The 18476-nt window shown below is 44.1% G+C and overlaps 1 protein-coding gene across 3 annotated transcripts in view; it reads left to right on the top strand.

The window, feature by feature from the left end:
* UPF2 (UPF2 regulator of nonsense mediated mRNA decay) overlaps positions 1 to 18121 on the top strand; it is a gene marked incomplete at its 3' end in the record, with an annotated part of 55280 nt that extends 37159 nt beyond the window's left edge. For 2 of the 3 annotated variants that reach the window (XM_081331089.1, XM_081331088.1), the window contains 11 exons: positions 285 to 470; positions 2551 to 2754; positions 3513 to 3788; positions 5420 to 5603; positions 8317 to 8456; positions 9074 to 9178; positions 11240 to 11338; positions 11685 to 11852; positions 13360 to 13501; positions 15168 to 15288; positions 17349 to 18121. In XM_081331089.1, the coding sequence (XP_081187215.1) occupies positions 285 to 470; positions 2551 to 2754; positions 3513 to 3788; positions 5420 to 5603; positions 8317 to 8456; positions 9074 to 9178; positions 11240 to 11338; positions 11685 to 11852; positions 13360 to 13501; positions 15168 to 15288; positions 17349 to 17358 (1635 nt within the window). Of the gene's footprint in view, positions 1 to 284; positions 471 to 2550; positions 2755 to 3512; positions 3789 to 5419; positions 5604 to 8316; positions 8457 to 9073; positions 9179 to 11239; positions 11339 to 11684; positions 11853 to 13359; positions 13502 to 15167; positions 15293 to 17348 lie in introns of those variants that run through there. The other variant, XM_081331090.1, reaches the window with a different exon arrangement.
* Positions 18122 to 18476: the final 355 nt, after the last annotated feature.

Below are 18476 nucleotides of genomic sequence, written 5' to 3'. Positions count from 1 at the left end.
GGTACCACTTCGGACAAAGCTGGCTCCCTCGGCTAAGAAACGAAGATGAGCGCCGCGCCCTAGAGTCAGACAAAAGCGGACGGGGAATCCTTTACCTTCACCTTAATAAATTGTTAATCCGTACTCTGAAGTTTCTGACTCGGTTAGAGAGGAATGGCCGTGAAGCTTTATCAAAAACCAGGGTCTCATTCAGGTTTTCTTTATTTAGCGCATCCGATTTGAAAACCCACCCGTCTCACTCGCCGAGCGACACGACATTGAATGATTTCCCCTCTTGTTCCCAGGAGCAAATGATGCGGAAGAAACAGGCCATGCACCTCGACGCGCGCTATGTCACGATGGTGGAAAATGCCTACTATTACTGTAACCCTCCTCCCGCGGAGAAAACGGTCAAAAGGAAACGCCCTCCGCTCCAGGAATATATCCGGAAGCTGCTCTATAAGGATCTCTCCAAAGTCACCACTGAAAAGGTTCCTTGCATTTCTTCTTCTGCAGTCGTGAGCGATGTTGGGAGAGATTAGCCCTTATTTTGGGGAAGGATGAAAGTAGGCAGTGGGTTAAATCAGTGGTCCTCAAACGTGGCCACTTTTAAGACTTGTGGACTTCAACTCCCAGAATTCCCCAGCCAGCGCTGGCTGGCTGGGGAATTCTGGGAGCTGAAGTCCACAAGTCTTAAAAGTGGCCACGTTTGAGGACCCCTGGGCTAAACGCATTATTTTAGCATTTTTTTATTTCTCGCTGTTTTGTAATCCTTAAAGGACGGCCCATTCTGTAAAGGAAGAACCAAGGTGGAAACCAGTGATTTAAAATTCAACAATGGCAGTTGAATTTGTTCAACTGGTACTTAAAATGGCAATGTTGAACCAATATTGGATTCAGAGACCAAACAACCTTTCTCAGATTTCTTAATAGATAATTAACTTCTTCTGAATAGTTTTTCTGCATTACGTTCAATGTGTATCTTCTCCAGAACAACATGGTTATTCAGTAAATAGTTTAAACCAAAATTTCTTAAGCTGTGACTACAGATAAGCTTACAACTATCACTAAAGTGCAACTAAAGTGGTGAGTGGTAAGCCGGCTTGTTTGTTACACCATTTGTTTGTGGCACCTTAAAAAGAGTTTCTCTTGTGGAAAGTTCATACCTGTCACAAGCTGGTAACAACCATTGTTCCATCTTTTTTTTAAAAAAAAAAAATCTTATGTTTTCCTTGAAAGGTTTTTGAATTTTGAGAGTTGAACTGGTTGCCTGTAGCTAGCAGGATGTGCCAACAGATCTGGAATTTATTGTGGTAACAAGTCATGAAGAGAATATGAGTATCAAAAACAGTGTGGTTGTTTTGGAATATTATCGAAAATGTTCAAACATAATTCTCTAGAACAGGGCTTTTCAACCTTTTCACCCATTGTACCACTTTTAGGATATGGCAACATCCGAGTACCACCAGTTGCCTAGCAAGGGGTCAAAAACTTAATGACAAAAAAAAGGAAAAAAGTGATGAAGTACAGGTAGTCCTCGACTTACAACAGTTCACTTAGTGACTGTTCGAAGTTACAGTGGCATTGAAAAAAGTGCCCCCCAAGCCATTGGCAGTAGGGGTGGGGTGGGGGGTGTTTGGTTTTTATTCCCCCTGTCTGCTGGGTGGTTGCAGCAGGTTTTGGTCACTTCACATGACCCTGGGACACTGTGACCATCATAAATATGAATCAGTTGCCAAGCATCTGAATGTAAATCAGAAGACCCTGGAGATGCTGCAACATTCCAGCTGATCGGCGCTTCTTCTGGGCTCAGCTGAAGTGCCAGGATCAGCGCCGAGCTCCAGCTGGAGCCTGGCGCTGATCCTGGCGCTTCCACTGAGCCCTGACAGCCCTGAAGCTCCAGCCGTCTCTCGCTCAGGCTTGTGCAGTGCTGCCACCGGTTCAGCTCATTCCCCTCCCCCGCTACCACTTCTCTAGGATGGTCGCGTACCACCTGCCAGGTGCCAATGTACCACAGGTGGTACCTGTACCACTGGTTGAAAAGCCCTGATCTAGACCTCTGTTCAGCAGATGTTAGGTGCACAGGACAAAATTTACTCCTGAATAGATCAGGAGCATTGATACAATTTACTTCATTTGTGGCAAACATACCTCATGATGTAAACTGACATAAATCATGCCAAACAATTCAGATATTTGGTTACACAGCTTATTTTAGCATCTATATTATTTCATAATATTACTTACAGTGCCCTTGAGTTAGGATTACTCTCAGAGGGTCCATGAAATTTACAGTACTCTAGCACAGGGGTCCCCAACCCCCGATCCGTGGACCGTACTGGGATGCCAGCAACCGGTCCGCACAAACAAGCAAAGCCCCATCCGTGGGATGCAGGCAGCACACAAAACCACACACCCTCTGCGGTCCGTGGAAAAACCTCTCTCTACAGAACCGGTCTCTGGTGCCCAAAAAGTTGGGGACCTCCACTCTTAAGAACCAATTAAATTTATGTCTCCAACCTTTTGAGAAATGCCCTTGAGTCATTGAAAGTTCTTCAAAACTTTGCTTAGGTCCTGAGGCAAATGCGCAAACTGCCTTGGCACGACCACGAGGTGAAAGATTACGTGATATGCTGTATGATCAACATTTGGAACGTGAAATATAATAGCATTCACTGCGTAGCCAACCTCCTCGCCGGACTGGTCCTGTATCAAGAGGATGTTGGAATTCACGTGGTGGACGGAGTTCTAGAGGATATTCGATTAGGAATGGAGGTAAAATCACTTTTTTTAAAAAGTCGCTCTGACCATGAAAATAAAGCTAAAGTATGTTTAACTTGAATGCTCCTGTGGTATTATGTCCTCTTTGTTAACGATAACGTTGAAGTGCTTTTCAGAAGGAGAGATTTAAACTTGGAGCTAAATAGCTGCATCCTAGGTGTTGTAGCATCCCAGCCAAGTTCTTCTGTAGTGCTGAAACATAATTTTCTGCTATGTGAATAAACAGAAAACCAGAAAAGATTTGATCTTGCGTTCTCCCTGGTGGCTCCCATACATTAAGGAAGGGGGAAAAATATGTTTTATGTCACCTATTGTTGTTTCACTTAGTCGAGTCCTCGTTTGGAACTTTGCAGTGAGACCAATTGCTTATAAACATACTCCAAGCTCTCCAATTCCATATAAACCTAGAGGTATATAAACAGACAGCAAAACCCAACTCCCTTCTAGCACTGATGATGTTCCCTAGTTGGGTCATGACATGTCTGCAAGAAAATATCCAAGCTCAAGAGAGCCTCAAGGACCCCACAGTCGTTATCCTCCTCCTCTTCCTCCTCCATGCTGCAACCCCCCCTCCCCTTCTAGCACTGATGATGTTACCTAGTTGGGACATGAAACGTCTGCAAGAAAACAACCAAGCCCAGAGAGCACCAAGGACCCCTCCTTTCAATCCTGAGCTGCAAACACTCTCTTTTATCGGAAGGAGAGAATGCTAACTGTTCTCTAACTGCGGTTGCTGTTTTGTCCCTTTGAAGGTCAACCAGCCAAAATTTAATCAGCGGAGGATCAGCAGCGCGAAGTTCCTTGGCGAGCTGTACAATTACAGAATGGTAGAATCGGCGGTGATATTTCGAACTCTGTACTCGTTCACATCGTTTGGGATAAACTCGGACGGTACACCGAGTCTCCTTGATCCTCCAGAGCATCTTTTCCGAATTAGACTGGTTTGCACCATCCTTGACACTTGCGGACAGTATTTTGACAGAGGATCTAGCAAGCGAAAACTCGATTGCTTCTTAGTCTATTTTCAGGTAGGATAACCTTTAACCCCGCGATCAGCTGCATCTTTACAAGCTACGCATTATTATTCTCTCTTACCACGCCGCGTAAAATTGACAAAAAAGACCTGGATAAGAATGGCGCAATTAAATCAGGTGGTCCAAAGGAAAAGAGGGGAAGGGAGGGAGGGAGAAAGAAGATGGATTAAGCCAAGGGAATAAGAGAGCATTCAATAAAATTTCCTCCCAACCATTAGAGGATTTCCCGTCGACTTGGCATCAGCAAAAAGGGTTTCTTAGAAGTAGGGAATGATAAGGAAAGTAAGTTGGTAAAAGACCTAAAAATACACACTGAATATTTGACCAAAGGAATAGTATCTTCCACAGTATCAGTAATGGTGGAAGTGGGTTATCTTTTTTTTTTTAATCTCCTTTTCACTTTACATGTCCAGGGAGGCAAATCAGATTGTATGCTTAGAGAAAGTCTTGAGGGTCAAATCCATTAAAATAATAATAATAATGTCACATGCTATTGACATTACAGTGATTTAACTACACAAATGTGGTTTCTAATAGCCAGATTTTGATGGCTTTCCTACATCCCCAAAATATTTGGGGCAAAACAAATCTTTGGGGTGGGGCAGTTATTGAGATTACATTCAAGACATGGGGTAGCATGAATAGAATAGAATAGAATAGAATAGAATAGAATAGAATAGAATAGAATAGAATAGAATAGAATAGAGCAGAGCAGAGCAGAGCAGAGCAGAGCAGAATAGAATAAGTAGAATAGTACAGAATAGAACAGAACAGTATAATAGAATAGAATAGAGTAGAGTAGAACAGTAGAGTAGAATAGAATAGAACAGAATAGAGTAGAGTAGAACAAATAGAATAGAACAGAAAAGAGTAGAATAGAATAGAGATTACGGATGGAATGGAATAGAAATAGAAATAATAGAATAGAATAGAGCAGAGCAGAGCAGAGCAGAATAGAATAGAATAAGTAGAATAGTACAGAATAGAACAGAACAGTATAATAGAATAGGAGTAGAGTAGAACAGTAGAGTAGAATAGCATAAAGTAGAATAGAATAGAACAGAATAGAGTAGAGTAGAATAAATAGAATAGAATAGAATAGAATATAATAGAGATTAGGGATGGAATGGAATGGAATAGAAATAGAATAGAATAGAAATAGAAATAGAATAGAATAGAATAGAATAGAATAGAATAGAATAGAATAGAATAGAATAGAGAATAACAGACTTGAGAGGGACCTTGGAGGTCTTCTAGTCCAACCCCCTGCTCAGGCAGGAAACCCTGGCCTATACCATTTCAGACTGGTGGCTGTCCAGTCTCTTCTTAAAAGCCTCCAGTGATGGAGCACCCACCACTCCTGGAGGCAAAGCCGTTCCGCTGGTTGACTATTCCCACTGCCAGAATCCGGGAAAGGGAAGTGAAACGTATTTGGCATTAGCTCTTTTTCTTAGCCAGCGGCCACTGGTAAGTTTGATGTGATCGGTTGTTTTGCACAAGGCGTTTTGAAATATTAACTAACTTGCTGGGACGAGTCCCTAACTGATTCGACTAACTAGAGAAGCTGGGCATTTACTCTACAGCGGTGGGGTTTTTTTTTGGTGTGTTTTTTTTGTTTTTTCCAGAGGTATGTTTGGTGGAAGAAAAGCCTGGAAGTGTGGACAAAGGATCACCTCTTCCCTATAGACATTGACTATATGATCAGTGATACATTAGAACTGCTGAGACCAAAAATAAAACTCTGCAATTCTCTGGAAGAATCCGTCAGGCAAGTGCAAGAACTGGAAAGGGAATTCTTAATCAAACTAGGTAAGACGGCTATATCAAGGCCAGAGGGAGCCGAAATCCCCACTTCGGTATTTTTACTTCTTTATAGCACTGTTTATTATTTTTTTTGAATTATTTTATTTTAATTCCATTTATATCCCGCCCTTCTCCGAAGACTCAGGGCGGCTTACAAGCTTAGCAGTAGCCTTCATTCTATGTATATGCCTGCTTATTAGGGCTTTCACACACACACCCCCAAAGCGGCATTATTACAAAGTCAGCTTAATTGCCCCCAACAATCTGGGTCCTCATTTTACCTACCTGGGAAGGATGGAAGGCTGAGTCAACCTTGAGCCTGGTGGGATGCGAACCTGCACTAATTGCAGGCAGCTGGTGTTACTTAAGGAGGCATTAGCCCACTGCTCCACCAAGGCTCTTATAATTTGGAGATGTCTCTGGGCAAGTGAGTACGAATGTTTCTCCTGTCTCCATAGGGTGGGAGAAAGTGCTTCACTGATGCCAATACAAGCTATTGTAAAACTATATAGAGCAGACATGTCAAACACAAGGCCCGGGGGCCCGGATCCGGCTCGCGAAGTGGTTTCATGCGGCCCGCGAAGCGATCCTGGAAACAGTGAGGGAACGGCCCCCACTGCCTTGGCCCTGGCCCAGAGACCCTCCTTCTGCCAGAGACCCTCAGATCTGTCCCACTCCTGCCCAGGCCCCCATAGGCACCCTTGATGCGAACGATGCAGAGCTGGCCACGCCCACCCAGTAGGCCATACGCACTTTAGCCACACCCACCCAGTAGGCCACGCCCACCCAGGCCACACCCACCCGGCCCCTTGAGGGCAACCACAATGCTGATGCGGCCCTCAATGAAATTGAGTTTGACACCCCTGACATAGAGCTTGCCGCATACTAGCTCGATTAATTACGGCCCTCAATCCAGTTTCCCGTTCGGGGCCAGCCTCTTCCTCAAGAAGACGAATACAGCTAGTCCTTGACTTGCAACCGCAGTTGAGCCTAAAATGTACGTTGGCCTAAGCGAGACGTTTGTTAAGTGAGGTTTGCTCCATTCTACGACTTTTCTTGCTTACTGTTTGTTAAGTGACAGCAGCAGCAGTTGTTAAGTTAGCAAGAAGGTGGTTAAGTCAATCCAGCTTCCCCATTGGCTTTGTTCGTCAGAAGGTCGCAAAAGGGGATCACGTGACACACACACACACACACACTCCCTCCCCCCCCGGGACACGGCAACTGTCCTAAACGTGAGTCAGTTGCCAGGCATCTGAGTTGTGATCACGTAACCGTGGGAATGCTGCAGTGGCCGTAAGTATGAAAAATGGTCAAAAGTCCCCTTTTTCAGTGCCGTTGTAACTTTGAACGGTCGCTAAATGAACTGTGGTAAATCGAGGACTACCTGTGTTTCACTATGGGATTGTGGAAGGCGAACAGAACTAAAAGATGAGACAACAAGAGACATCTTAGGAAATACCTCTTTACTTTGATTCAGTTTGAATCTCCAGAGGCAGAGAAGCCAGGCAAAGCTTTATGAATTTCCTTTGAGAAATCTTAAAAGAACTAAAGAAGGAAGAGGGGAATTGTTTTGATTTTCCAAAACGAGGGTCCCGAAGTTTGGCATAATCCTTGGGAAGGTTCTAGATAATATTAGAAAGCAGTTAATTCATTAGCAGCCTGAAAAAAAATGACATGGCAATCACCAGAAATCAGACTGAATTAATCTAGAATTCCTTCGTAGATTGTGGGAATAGGATTACCGTAATGAATCAAGGAACTTGAGGAGACTAGGATATTACAAGGGTATCACATATTATTTTACACATAATATTGATATTTGTCTCAGGATGCAAAATGGTGGATTTGAATTACAAGAAGGCAAATGGTGGTTGTAGATAAAAACAGATTCTCAGTGATAACATTTCTTTCTTGTTGATCCTTATTCATTTGCCCTCTTCAAACGCACACTACCAAATACTCAGTATGGCGGTGATGTCAACCTAAACAATTTGCAGCTTGGTGTATCTCAGGATATGTCCCATCGATTGCAACACTGCCAACCTCCTTGTAGTTGAGCCAGATCATAAGTGTAGGATTTTTCCAAATGTCTGCCTTCATCGTTGTTTCTTGTTCTTACAACTGAAACCAGGGGCTTTTCTTTGGTGACTAAGGACAGGCAACTATTAATATGCTCAGAAGTGGCAAGGTTTGACACTACGGTGGAATGGTTAGTGAAGATGATGGAGTTTACAGAGAGGGTTAAATTAATATCTAAATTTATGGCTGACTGAAAACCCATGGTAGACTTTATGATTTGTGGGAATAGGATGATGGGGGGGGCGGGGAAACTTGGATAAATAGAAAAAAGTGAGCTTTTTTGTAATCATAGAGTAAGAAATTATTTTGTAATTGTACTTATATTTGCTGCAAAGTAGATTGGAAACTTTTTTAATTTCTTTCTTTCTTTCTTTCTTTCTTTCTTTCTTTCTTTCTTTCTTTCTTTCTTTCTTTCTTTCTTTCTTTCTTCCTTCCTTCCTTCCTTCCTTCCTTCCTTCCTTCCTTCCTTCCTTCCTTCCTTCCTTCCTTCCTTTCTTTCTTTCTTTCTTTCTTTCTTTCTTTCTTTCTTTCTTTCTTTCTTTCTTTCTTCATCTCTTCATTGTTCTGTGTTTGTTTTTCTGTTCTGTTCAGCTTTTAATAAGAAATTACTTACTTGCTTCTTCTTCCTTCCCCCCTTTAGGTCTTATGAATGACAAAGACTCTAAGGATTCCATGACTGAAGGAGAGAACCTGGAGGAGGATGAGGACGAAGAGGAAGGCAGAGTAGAGATTGAAGAACAATCTGGAAATGAAAGTGAAATAAATGAAGCAGAGGAGGAGGTGATTCTGCTCTTAGCTTTCTTAAATACAGTTTGGAAGAGTGGCTGATAGACCTGCTGGCCAGTTGCTCCCAGTTCACAAACAAATACCTGCCATGCTTGAAGCCTACCACAACAATGGAGATGTACTATACATAATTTGGGCAAGCAAGGGTGACAGGCCAAATTTATCCCCCCCCCCCCGAATATTCACAGGATATAGTTAAAAAATGTCCAGGAGCACTTAAACAAAAAAGGTGAAAATTTGTTTGCATCACACAGCTGCCATCTTGACATCTGTAACCATATCCTGTGGAGACTCTGCTCCCAGCTACGAAAATTTACTAAATAGGATATTGTCGAAGGGTAGTTTCTGAAATCCAGTTGAGAATATTGGTAATTTTGTGAACTGCAATCTATTGTACGCAGACTTCATCAGGATCCCACCCCTTTTGATTTTTTTTCCTGTTAGGAACAGTTGGGCTGGGTAATTAAGTTTAGAGTGAATTTTGAAACAGCCCTGGCACGATTGCTAAACTATCATAAAACTTAAGTTGGGCAAAGTTTTTTGCACAACAGCTTTGAAACCCACATTAAAACAAGACTTTGGGCTGTACGTTAAAGCTCTTGATTTTTCAGGAGGGGTCTGAGAATGATGACGACGAAGGAGAAGAGGAGGAAGAAGAAAACACCGATTATCTCACTGACTCTAATAAGGAGAATGAAACCGATGAAGAGAACACGGTATGTTCCTTTAAAAAAAAAAGACAACATTTAGTGCTAAAAAAGGCTGCATATAGATCAAGCTAGTTTTGGTGGGTAAATGAGTTTCCTTTGGTTTCTCGTAAACGTGAAAAACGCCTGCAAACATCATATCTTATCAATAATTTTAGTTTCAGTACAACATGTACAGGTAGACAGAGTGCCATAATCATTAATCTCCAGACAAGCTGACCTCAGGAAGCAGAGAGAGCAAAATTACAGGCCTCTTTTGCACCAACCACTTGGTGATGTGATTGAAGATCAGATATTAATATTGACCATATTGACTCTTTGGGCAGAGTTGGGAGAGAGAATAGTCAAATAGACTTTACCTTATTTGATGTGGATAAGATGCCCCCACTGAAAGTTACCTGTTAGTAAACTAGTAGGAAGCCAACCACCAGATTGCAAGAACACAAGTGAGTGTCCAGACAAGGAGATCCAAACTCATTGGTAGCCTCACATTGCAGTGAACATTGACATACGTTCAATTTTGCAGCTACTAAGATTGTTGGCTGAGCAGGTACAAAAACAGCCAGGGAAATTATTGAAGCCTGGGAAATGGGCCCCTTGTCAGTTGACAGGAGTGCTGATTTACTACCAGCTTATCAAGTACTTAGGAGCTGAAGGCTTGGCAGCATAAGGAAACAACAGCCAGTCGCCAGCCATCAACACACCAATCAGCCAGCAGGAAAGCACTACATAAATATGACGCGTAGATTAGCCCAAAGCACACATTCCGGTAGAGAGAAGTTCCCTGAAGTTGGGCTCCGGCACAAGTCCGAAAGCTCGGAAGACGAAACCTCTGGTCCCAGTGACCGACCCAGATTGGATCTTACCTGCTAGTGATTGATTGGAAGAATAAAAAGAAAGGAACAGTACTCCACACAATTAATCACATTGCTTTGAAATGACATTTAAAGGAATTGGCCATAGAAGCTGGGATGTTGGCGTATGAGCTATGCTATATATATATCAAAAGGAAGACTGTCTTAAAACGGCAAGATGAACAGTGGGTGTTTTTCTAAGGCTTTCTGGCACAAAGTGTTCTTTGAAGAAGGAAGGGTCAGCGTGTCCCAAACCAGAGAAGAGAGCTGAGCTAGAGAACTAACCTGCGTAGGGACATAAAAGAGTGCTGCAATTTTAATTCAGAAAATCCAAGGCAGTTTTATGTTCTTGCCTGACAACTAGGTTAAAAACAAGTGGAGCATCAGTACAGTGTCTTCTGCACGGCCACCGTACAGCTAATAGTTGTGGATTTCAGGAGAACAAAATATATTCAAGGTGTGCATTCTTTACAGAAGGCACAGAAGCGTGCTTGCCTGAACTGGATTTTTTTTTATTAAAAAAATAATTATAGCCCATGGAAAGGAAATCAATCCTCAGTGCTTTCCCCCCCCCATCTCAAAATTATAAGCTGGTGTTTCTCAACCTCAAGAACGTTTGTGTGGACTTCAACTCCCAGAATTCCCCAGCCGGCCATGGGAATTGAAGCCCACGCATCTTAAAATTGCTGAAGTCGAGAGAGACTGCTGTAAGCTGTCTTGTCACATTCAGCCATTTCTTTCTAATGAATCATATTGGGTCGATCTGCTTCGGGCTACTTTTAAAAAGAAAAATGCAAAAAAATGTTCCTTTTTCACAGTAAGCAAAATACGTATCTTTGTATCAAATGCTGATCAGGATTAGCCATAGCTAGTTCCTCTATTACTTGGGGATGACATCGTGTTGTCACACATGTAACCTCTTTCTGCTTTTTTGTTGTTGTTATAAAAAACAGAAAGAAACACGTACTAGAGAACACCTTTTAGTTATAAGACCCTCAACGTAGTCATTACTTGAGAAACTCAAGCATTAAAATAAATTCTTGGATCTGTTTTGAAAACATAGCCCCATGAATGAGACCAGTTTCTTTAAGGCAGGAATCCAATCTGTTGGCTACCCCCCAGTTGGCAGAAAACATGCGTCAACTGAAATGGTGCTGTGTTTTTTTCCTTTTTATCTTCTCTCTCTCTCTCTCTCTTTTTTTTTAACATATATCAGGAAGTCATGATTAAAGGAGGTGGGCTGAAACGGGTGCCGTGCGCTGAAGATGAAGATTTTATTCAGGCATTGGATAAAATGATGCTGGAAAATTTACAGGTACCGATTGATTTTTTTTTTAGTACAATTGTACAGTTGTGTTCTGTTTTTACGAAACTCCCCTACCTCTTGAAACAGCAGTGAACTGGGCGGTGTCCAATGTTTTGAAGCTTGACCGCATTTGCTAAGTGACAGGGCGTAAGCCGAGAACTATGGGAGGAAGGCAGATAAACCGGCGTTTTCCACACCCGGCGACTTTTGAGAAGGTTTCAGAAGTTAAAGGTGAAGAAGACGGGCTTCAGCTCTTGTAAGAAGGAGCTTTGAACGGAAGGCTGCGCTCCTTCATTCTGCTTCTGTTCTCGTGGCTTGCAAACATCTCACCAGGTCCGTTTTTGTGCCCTCGCAGCAAAGAAGCGGAGAGTCGGTGAAAGTGCACCAGTTGGACGTGGCCATCCCTTTGCATCTCAAGAGCCAGCTGAAGAAAGGACCACCACTCGGGGGTGGGGAGGGGGAGTCTGAATCCGGAGACACCATGCCTTTTGTCATGCTAACCCGGAAAGGCAACAAGCAGCAGGTAAGCTTATGCCTGGTTGCAAAGGTGGCCCTTTTTGTGCTCTTGACATTTCTGATTAGTTGTGTTAGGTGGATACCTAATACCGAGGGGTCCTTGGTTGCTCTCTGAGCTTGGTCTGTTTCCTTGCAGACGTTTCATGACCCAACTAGGGAGGAACATCATCAGCGCTACACTAATGTTGTTACCTACTATCATTCTGGACAAATGGCTGTCTTCTTGAAATCCTCTAGTGATGGTCTCCGAGCGTGGTTGTTTTCTTGCAGATGTTTCATGACCTAAACTAGGTAACAACATCAGCACTGATGATGTTATTTAGTTGGGTAATGAAACGTCTGCAAGAAAACCGCCGAGTCTCAGAAAGCACCAAGGATGGTCACCGTCACCACCACCACAAACCCCACTTCTAGCACTGATGAAGTTATTTAGTTTGGGTCATGAAATGTTTGCAAGAACCACCATGCTCAGAAAGCATCAAGGACGATCACCACCACCACCTCCTCCTCCTCCTCCACAAACCCCGGTCCCTTCTAACACTGATGATGTTACCTACAGTAGTTGGGTAATGAAACATCTGCAAAAAAACAACCAAGCTCAGAGAGCACCAAGGACCCCTCATTTCAATCCTGAGCTACAAATATTCTGCTTTATTGATACTAAATACTTTAGTTTTTGGACAACAAGAAAGTGGCCTTCCCCCTCTCCCCATCTGTCTGTCTGTCGATCGATCGATCGATCGAGATAGATTCATCTTATCAGTGGAAAGCAGATATTGATTGGTTTTCCCAGATGAGTCTCTGTTTCATGAAATTAGGTGGAATTAAAGAGACTGATTTTTGTACTCTTATTCACACATTCAATTTCTTCTTCTTCTTCTTGCGACCCTGTACTCCAGACATGTCAAACACAAGGCCCGGGGGCCAGATCCGGCCCGCGAAGTGGTTTCATGCGGCCCGCGAAGCCATCCTGGAAACAGTGAGGGAATGGCCCCCATTGCCTTGGCCCTGGCCCAGAGACCCTCCTTCTGCCAGAGACCCTCAGATCTGTCCCACTCCTGCCCAGGCCCCCATAGGCACCCTTGATGCGAACAATGTAGAGCTGGCCATGCCCACCCAGTAGGCCACGCCCACCTGGCCCCTTGAGGGCAACCGCAATGCTGATGCGGCCCTCAATGAAATTGAGTTTGACACCCCTGCTGTAATCCCTTACTTCAGGGTACGGTTGGGGCGACTGGATGGAGCTGAGTATTTACCGGCCGGATGCCCTTCCTGACGCCTACACGGAGTTCACAGCAGAATTTTTCTCTTTGCGCCCTGACATCTGCCACTGTCTCGAACTCTCAGCGTCTTCACCTCTGGGCCCCCACACATTCCAAATACAGTTCTCAAAAATACCCTGGACCTGTAACAGGCCAAGCAGTGGTTCCAATTACAGAACAATACTTGGGTGCCTTCCCTTGTACTTAGGTTTCCCTTTCTTTGGGATTTTAGACGGGCTTCTTTTCTTTCAGTTTAAAATCCTAAACGTGCCGATGTCCTCTCAACTGGCTGCCAATCACTGGAACCAACAGCAGGCCGAGCAGGAAGAACGCATGCGGATGAAAAAGCTAACCTTGGACATCAACGAACGGCAGGAACAGGAGGACTATCAAGGTAGGGGCCTACTGTTAAAAAAGTTTCATACCGGTAGTCCTCGGCTTGCAACCAACCATTTAGCAACCACTCAAAATTACAAAGGAAAAAGTGACTTATCCTGGCGAATAGACTAGACTAGACTAGACTAAAACAGAACAGGAATAGAATTAGAATTAGAATTATTAGAATTAGAATAAGAATAGAGCTGGAAGGGACCTTGGAGGTCTTCTAGTCCAGCCTCCTGCTCAAGCAAGAGAACCGAGACCATCTCAGACAGGTGATTGTCCAGTCTCTTCTTAAAAATCTCCAGTGATGGGGCGCCCACGATTTCTGGGGGTAAACTGTTCCACTGGTTGATTGTCCTCGCCGTCAGGAAGTTTCTCCTTAATTCCAGGTTGCTTCTCTCCTTGATGAGTTTCCAACCATTGTTTCTCGTCCTTCCCTCTGGTGCTCTGGTGAACAACCTGGCCCCCTCTGCCTTGTGGCAGCCCCTCAGATACTGGAACACTGCTATCATGTCTCCCGTATTTCTTCTTTTCTTTAGACTAGCCAAACCCAAGTCCCGCAGCCGTTCTTCGTATGTTTTAGTCTCCAGGCCTTTGATCATCTTTGTTGCTCTTCTCTGAATTTTTTTTTCCAAACTCTCCATATCTTTTTTGTGATATGGTGACCAAAATTGGCTGCAGTATTCCAGGTGTGGTCTTACTAGGGCTTACAACCATGCAGGGTTCCCCACAGTCATGTGAACAAGAATTCAAGCGCTGGGCAACCAACATGTGTTTATGACAGTTGCAGCAGCATCCCATGGTCATATGACCTCCGTTTGTGACCTTCCCAGGCGGCTTCTGACATCAAAGTTGAGGGGGGAAGCCAGGTTCGTTTAACAATCATGTGATTCACCTAACAGCGGCAGTGGTGTAACGACCGTGGCCAAAAAAAAAAGGTCATAAAACCAGGCACGGGTGACTTAACAACTGCCTTGCTTAGCGCCAGAAATTCTCAATTTCCCAATCGTGGTTGTAAATTGAGGATTACAACCCCATCCAAACTCTTAATGCGCTTGGGTGGGTTTTATTCCCGCGTTCAGATGTATGCACGACTGCTCTAAATCGTACGAGAAAAATAGCACCTCAGGATCAATACGATCAAAGGACATGCTTCCAATAGAAATCAAACAGATCATTATAATTTGCAGGTAACATAACTGAAGGGCATTTTCAGAATCTTGTGCGCCCTCCACCCCTTTGAGATACCTGCAGTTGGTTGCCAAGGTGGTTGAAGTTTCTGGCAAGTTCTGTGGAACATCGTTTTGCCCATAACCTAAATTTATTTAGGTTCTGCTAAGCAGCAGAAATAGGCATGCAACTTCCCAATAGAGACGCGCTCTGGTTTTCTCCTCAAAATTTACCTTTTGCTGATCCAGCATGAAAACGGTTTTATTAGTCATTGCTGTTTCAAACGCGGCTGAGGTATTTGTCCTCTCCAACTGCCAAATATTGCAAATTTCCATCCAGGAAGTCTTAATTCTTCGTCAAATGACAGGATTCATTAGCTGAGGAATTTGGGGCCTTCTGATACTTGCTAGAAACATCTCCGGCGTTCTTCTTTTTTTTTTTTTAACCTAAGAGTGCTCAGTGCTCTCCCTCACCGTTCAGTTTATTTCTTAAAACGTTTTAATCCGCAGAAATGATGCAGTCCTTGGCTCAGAGGCCCGCTCCAGCGAACACAAACCGAGAACGGCGGCCTCGTTACCAGCATCCCAAGGGGGCTCCTAATGCTGATCTCATCTTTAAAACTGGTGGAAGGTAAGAAGTGGGATTATTCTGTGGTTTCCCGTTTTCCCGCCAATTCTGGTTTCAGAACTTGGAAAGACTTATCATTTTTGAAAGGATAGTATCCTTGAGCGAGAAGACACTTTTTTTGGCTGGATCCGCCTTGAAACACCTCAGAGCGGAAATCACGTCAAACGTTGAGATCACTTCCTTTGGAAATAATCTTATACGAGGCCAATTCGGAAATAAAACCTCCATTTGAGCACGTGCGAGAAACAACCCATCCTGCGGCTCCGTGCGCAATAGTAGTTCAGGAGTGGAAGGAGAAAGTTGTGTCGCCGTTGAAAATGAACCATGCCGTAGAAAATCCCACCAAATGTGACGTGCGTGCAGGAATACGATTCCTGCGTGCAAAAAAAAACTTTCTCCAGCTGCGACTCGTCACGAACGGTGTAATGTTTACGGCCCAAACGTGATGAGTGGTGGTGTCGTACGTCAAAGGTGTCTCGTGTTTAAAGATGGACGAACCGACGTGCACGATGAGGCAAGAAGTGGCCGTCCATCTCTTAAGTCAGCGATGAACTCGTGCAGGAAATCGACAAAAAGGTCCAGGAAGTCCGCCAGTTGACAATATCTGCCCGTTCTTTACGCTTTCCCCAAATTTCTCGAGACTCGTTTTCTACGAGGCAGTGACGGAAAATTTGGGATCCCGCAGGTTGTGTGCTCGTTGGGTACCAAAACTCCTTTCTGAGGAGCACAAAACACACTGAATGGGTTCACGATGCTGTTACAGGGTGGCTTCATTCCCGGGCTTTCCAACCTCGTAAGATGTTATGACAAGTGCCTCAATTTGAATGGCGCTTATGTCGAAAAGTAATGTCACGTTGTAGTTTTCTAATGTGTATAATAAAAGTTCTGTATCTGCAAGTGTCATTGATAACCAAATGGAGGTTTATTTCCGAATTGCCCTTGTACAAAACCCCTATAGGGGTGGATGTCCCATTCAGCAATCCAGGTAACCTCCTCTGGCGTTGCTTCATGCGGATCTTCTAAGAAACCAAAGAACGCGCAATACATATAGGTAGTCCTTGACTTACAACAGTTCGTTTAGTGACGTTTGAAGTTAAAACGGCACTGGAAAAAGTGACTTGTGAGCACTTTTCACACTTACGAACGTTACAGCATCCCCATGGTCACGTGACTTACATTTAGGCGCTTGACAACTGACTCGCATTTATGACGGTTGCAGCGTCCTGGGGTCACGTGACCTTCTGTCAAGCGAAGTCCATGGGGAAACCAGATTCCCTTAACAACCGTGTAGCTAACTTAACCACCGCCGTGATTCGCTTAACCCAGGGGTAGGCAACCTTGGCTCTTTTATGACTCGTGGACTTCAACTCCCAGAATTCCTGAGCCAGCATGGCTCAGCTTGGAAACTTCTCCCTTTCCCCTCAGCACGGCTGGCTCAGGAATATTGGGAGTTGAAGTCCACAAGTCATAAAGCGGCCTAGGCCTAGGGCAGGGGTAGGCAACCTTGGCTCTTTTATGACTCGTGGACTTCAACTCCCAGAATTCCTGAGCCAGCATGGCTCAGCTTGGAAACTTCTCCCTTTCCCCTCAGCATGGCTGGCTCAGGAATACTGGGAGTTGAAGTCCACAAGTCATAAAGCGGCCTAGGCCTAGGGCAGGGGTAGGCAACCTTGGCTCTTTTATGACTCATGGACTTCAACTCTCAGAATTCCTGAGCCAGCATGGCTCAGCTTGGAAACCTCTCCCTTTCCCCTCAGCACGGCTGGCTCAGGAATTCTGGGAGTTGAAGTCCACGAGTCATAAAAGAGCCAAGGTTGCCTTCCCGTGGGTTAACCAATGTGGCAAGAAAGGTCATAAAATGGAGGGGGGGAGCTCACTTCACAAATTTCTCACTGAACAGCAGACAGTTTGGGTTCAATTGTGGTCGTAAGTCGAGGACTACCTGTAATGTGTTTTGTTAGTGTTGTATATCGGGGCGTAGACGCCATAGGCTAAATAAGCAGATAAGTTTCAGCGCTCGATTCTTCCCGCATCTGACTTTTTTTCCTTCTTCCCTCCGCCAGGAGACGTTGATCCAGCCGCAAGCGTCATCTCATTAGGTCCCGTATCTCCAATGTTGTGGATTAGTGGAGTCCTCCAGCAATTAAAACGAGAGCAGCGGACACATCGGAGCATGTCAGTCTCAAGAGAGTTCAGAAACCGACAGGCTGGGGCCGTAGAGCAGATCCACCAGCCTCTATTAAAAACAGAAATAGTGGAAGCTTCCAGTCATGACCTATCAAAACCAAAAGCATCTTGTTATGGAAAACATGCGAGGGTTAATCTTCTCATGAGAATGGAAGTCAATAAATGAGACGGTTAACTTGACTGGTGAGCAGTTCAGTTACAACAAGAACAAAAAAAAGAGCAACTTAAAAATAAGATGGATTATGCTGGAACAGAGACAGGTTTTGGTGTGGCTAGGTCAGGGGGAGAAAGGAATCAAATGGAAAAGAGTGGCATTTTCACTGAATGACGCGGGACGGTAGCGCCAGCAGAAAGTTCTTTGGCAGGCCTGCAGGCCTGCTTTCTAGAGAAGTGATACAACAAGACGTAAGGACTGATTAGTCAGCCCCACCACCGCCCAGGATAAGCGAAACAGCAACTAATTTACCAAAACGCGAGATGCTTTCCTGGACGACGACGTTCGGAGAGGAAACCAGTCAGTTCCAGATTGCGTGTGTTTGAGCGAGAGAGGGAAGGAGTCAAAGAGGCAAGGAAGTGGCAAGGTCTCCAGATAGATGGGGAGGGGAGAGAAAGAGAGAGAGAGGGAGAGAGAGAAAGAAAGAGAGAAAGAGCATTGACCAAAAGTTGCTTTGAACAGCCTGACACCAGCCTAAGTCCAAGGGTCTAAGAGGAGCATCATTAAAGCATCATTGAAAACCAAAATGTGCCAGTCAGCACGACAGACAGATGCCAGGAAAGTGGAGCTGAATGTTCTGTTGACTTTCATGGGTTGATAAGCCTCTGTGTCTACATATTTAAAAAAAAAAAGGAAAAAAAAATATAGTTGGCAGAAGTAGAAATTTTATTTTTCTAAATTGAGATAAATCTTTCTCTGGGCAGTTTCTGACAATCTTGTTTGTTAGTATAGTTGTGGGGGATATATTTCTTCTTTTTTTTTCTCCCCCTCCCCTTTTTTTCCTTCCTCC

The sequence above is a fragment of the Vipera berus genome (genome assembly GCF_964194415.1).
Source record: "Vipera berus genome assembly, chromosome: 6".
Classification (NCBI taxonomy): domain Eukaryota; kingdom Metazoa; phylum Chordata; class Lepidosauria; order Squamata; family Viperidae; genus Vipera; species Vipera berus.
This window is presented reverse-complemented; position numbering and strand designations above follow the sequence as displayed.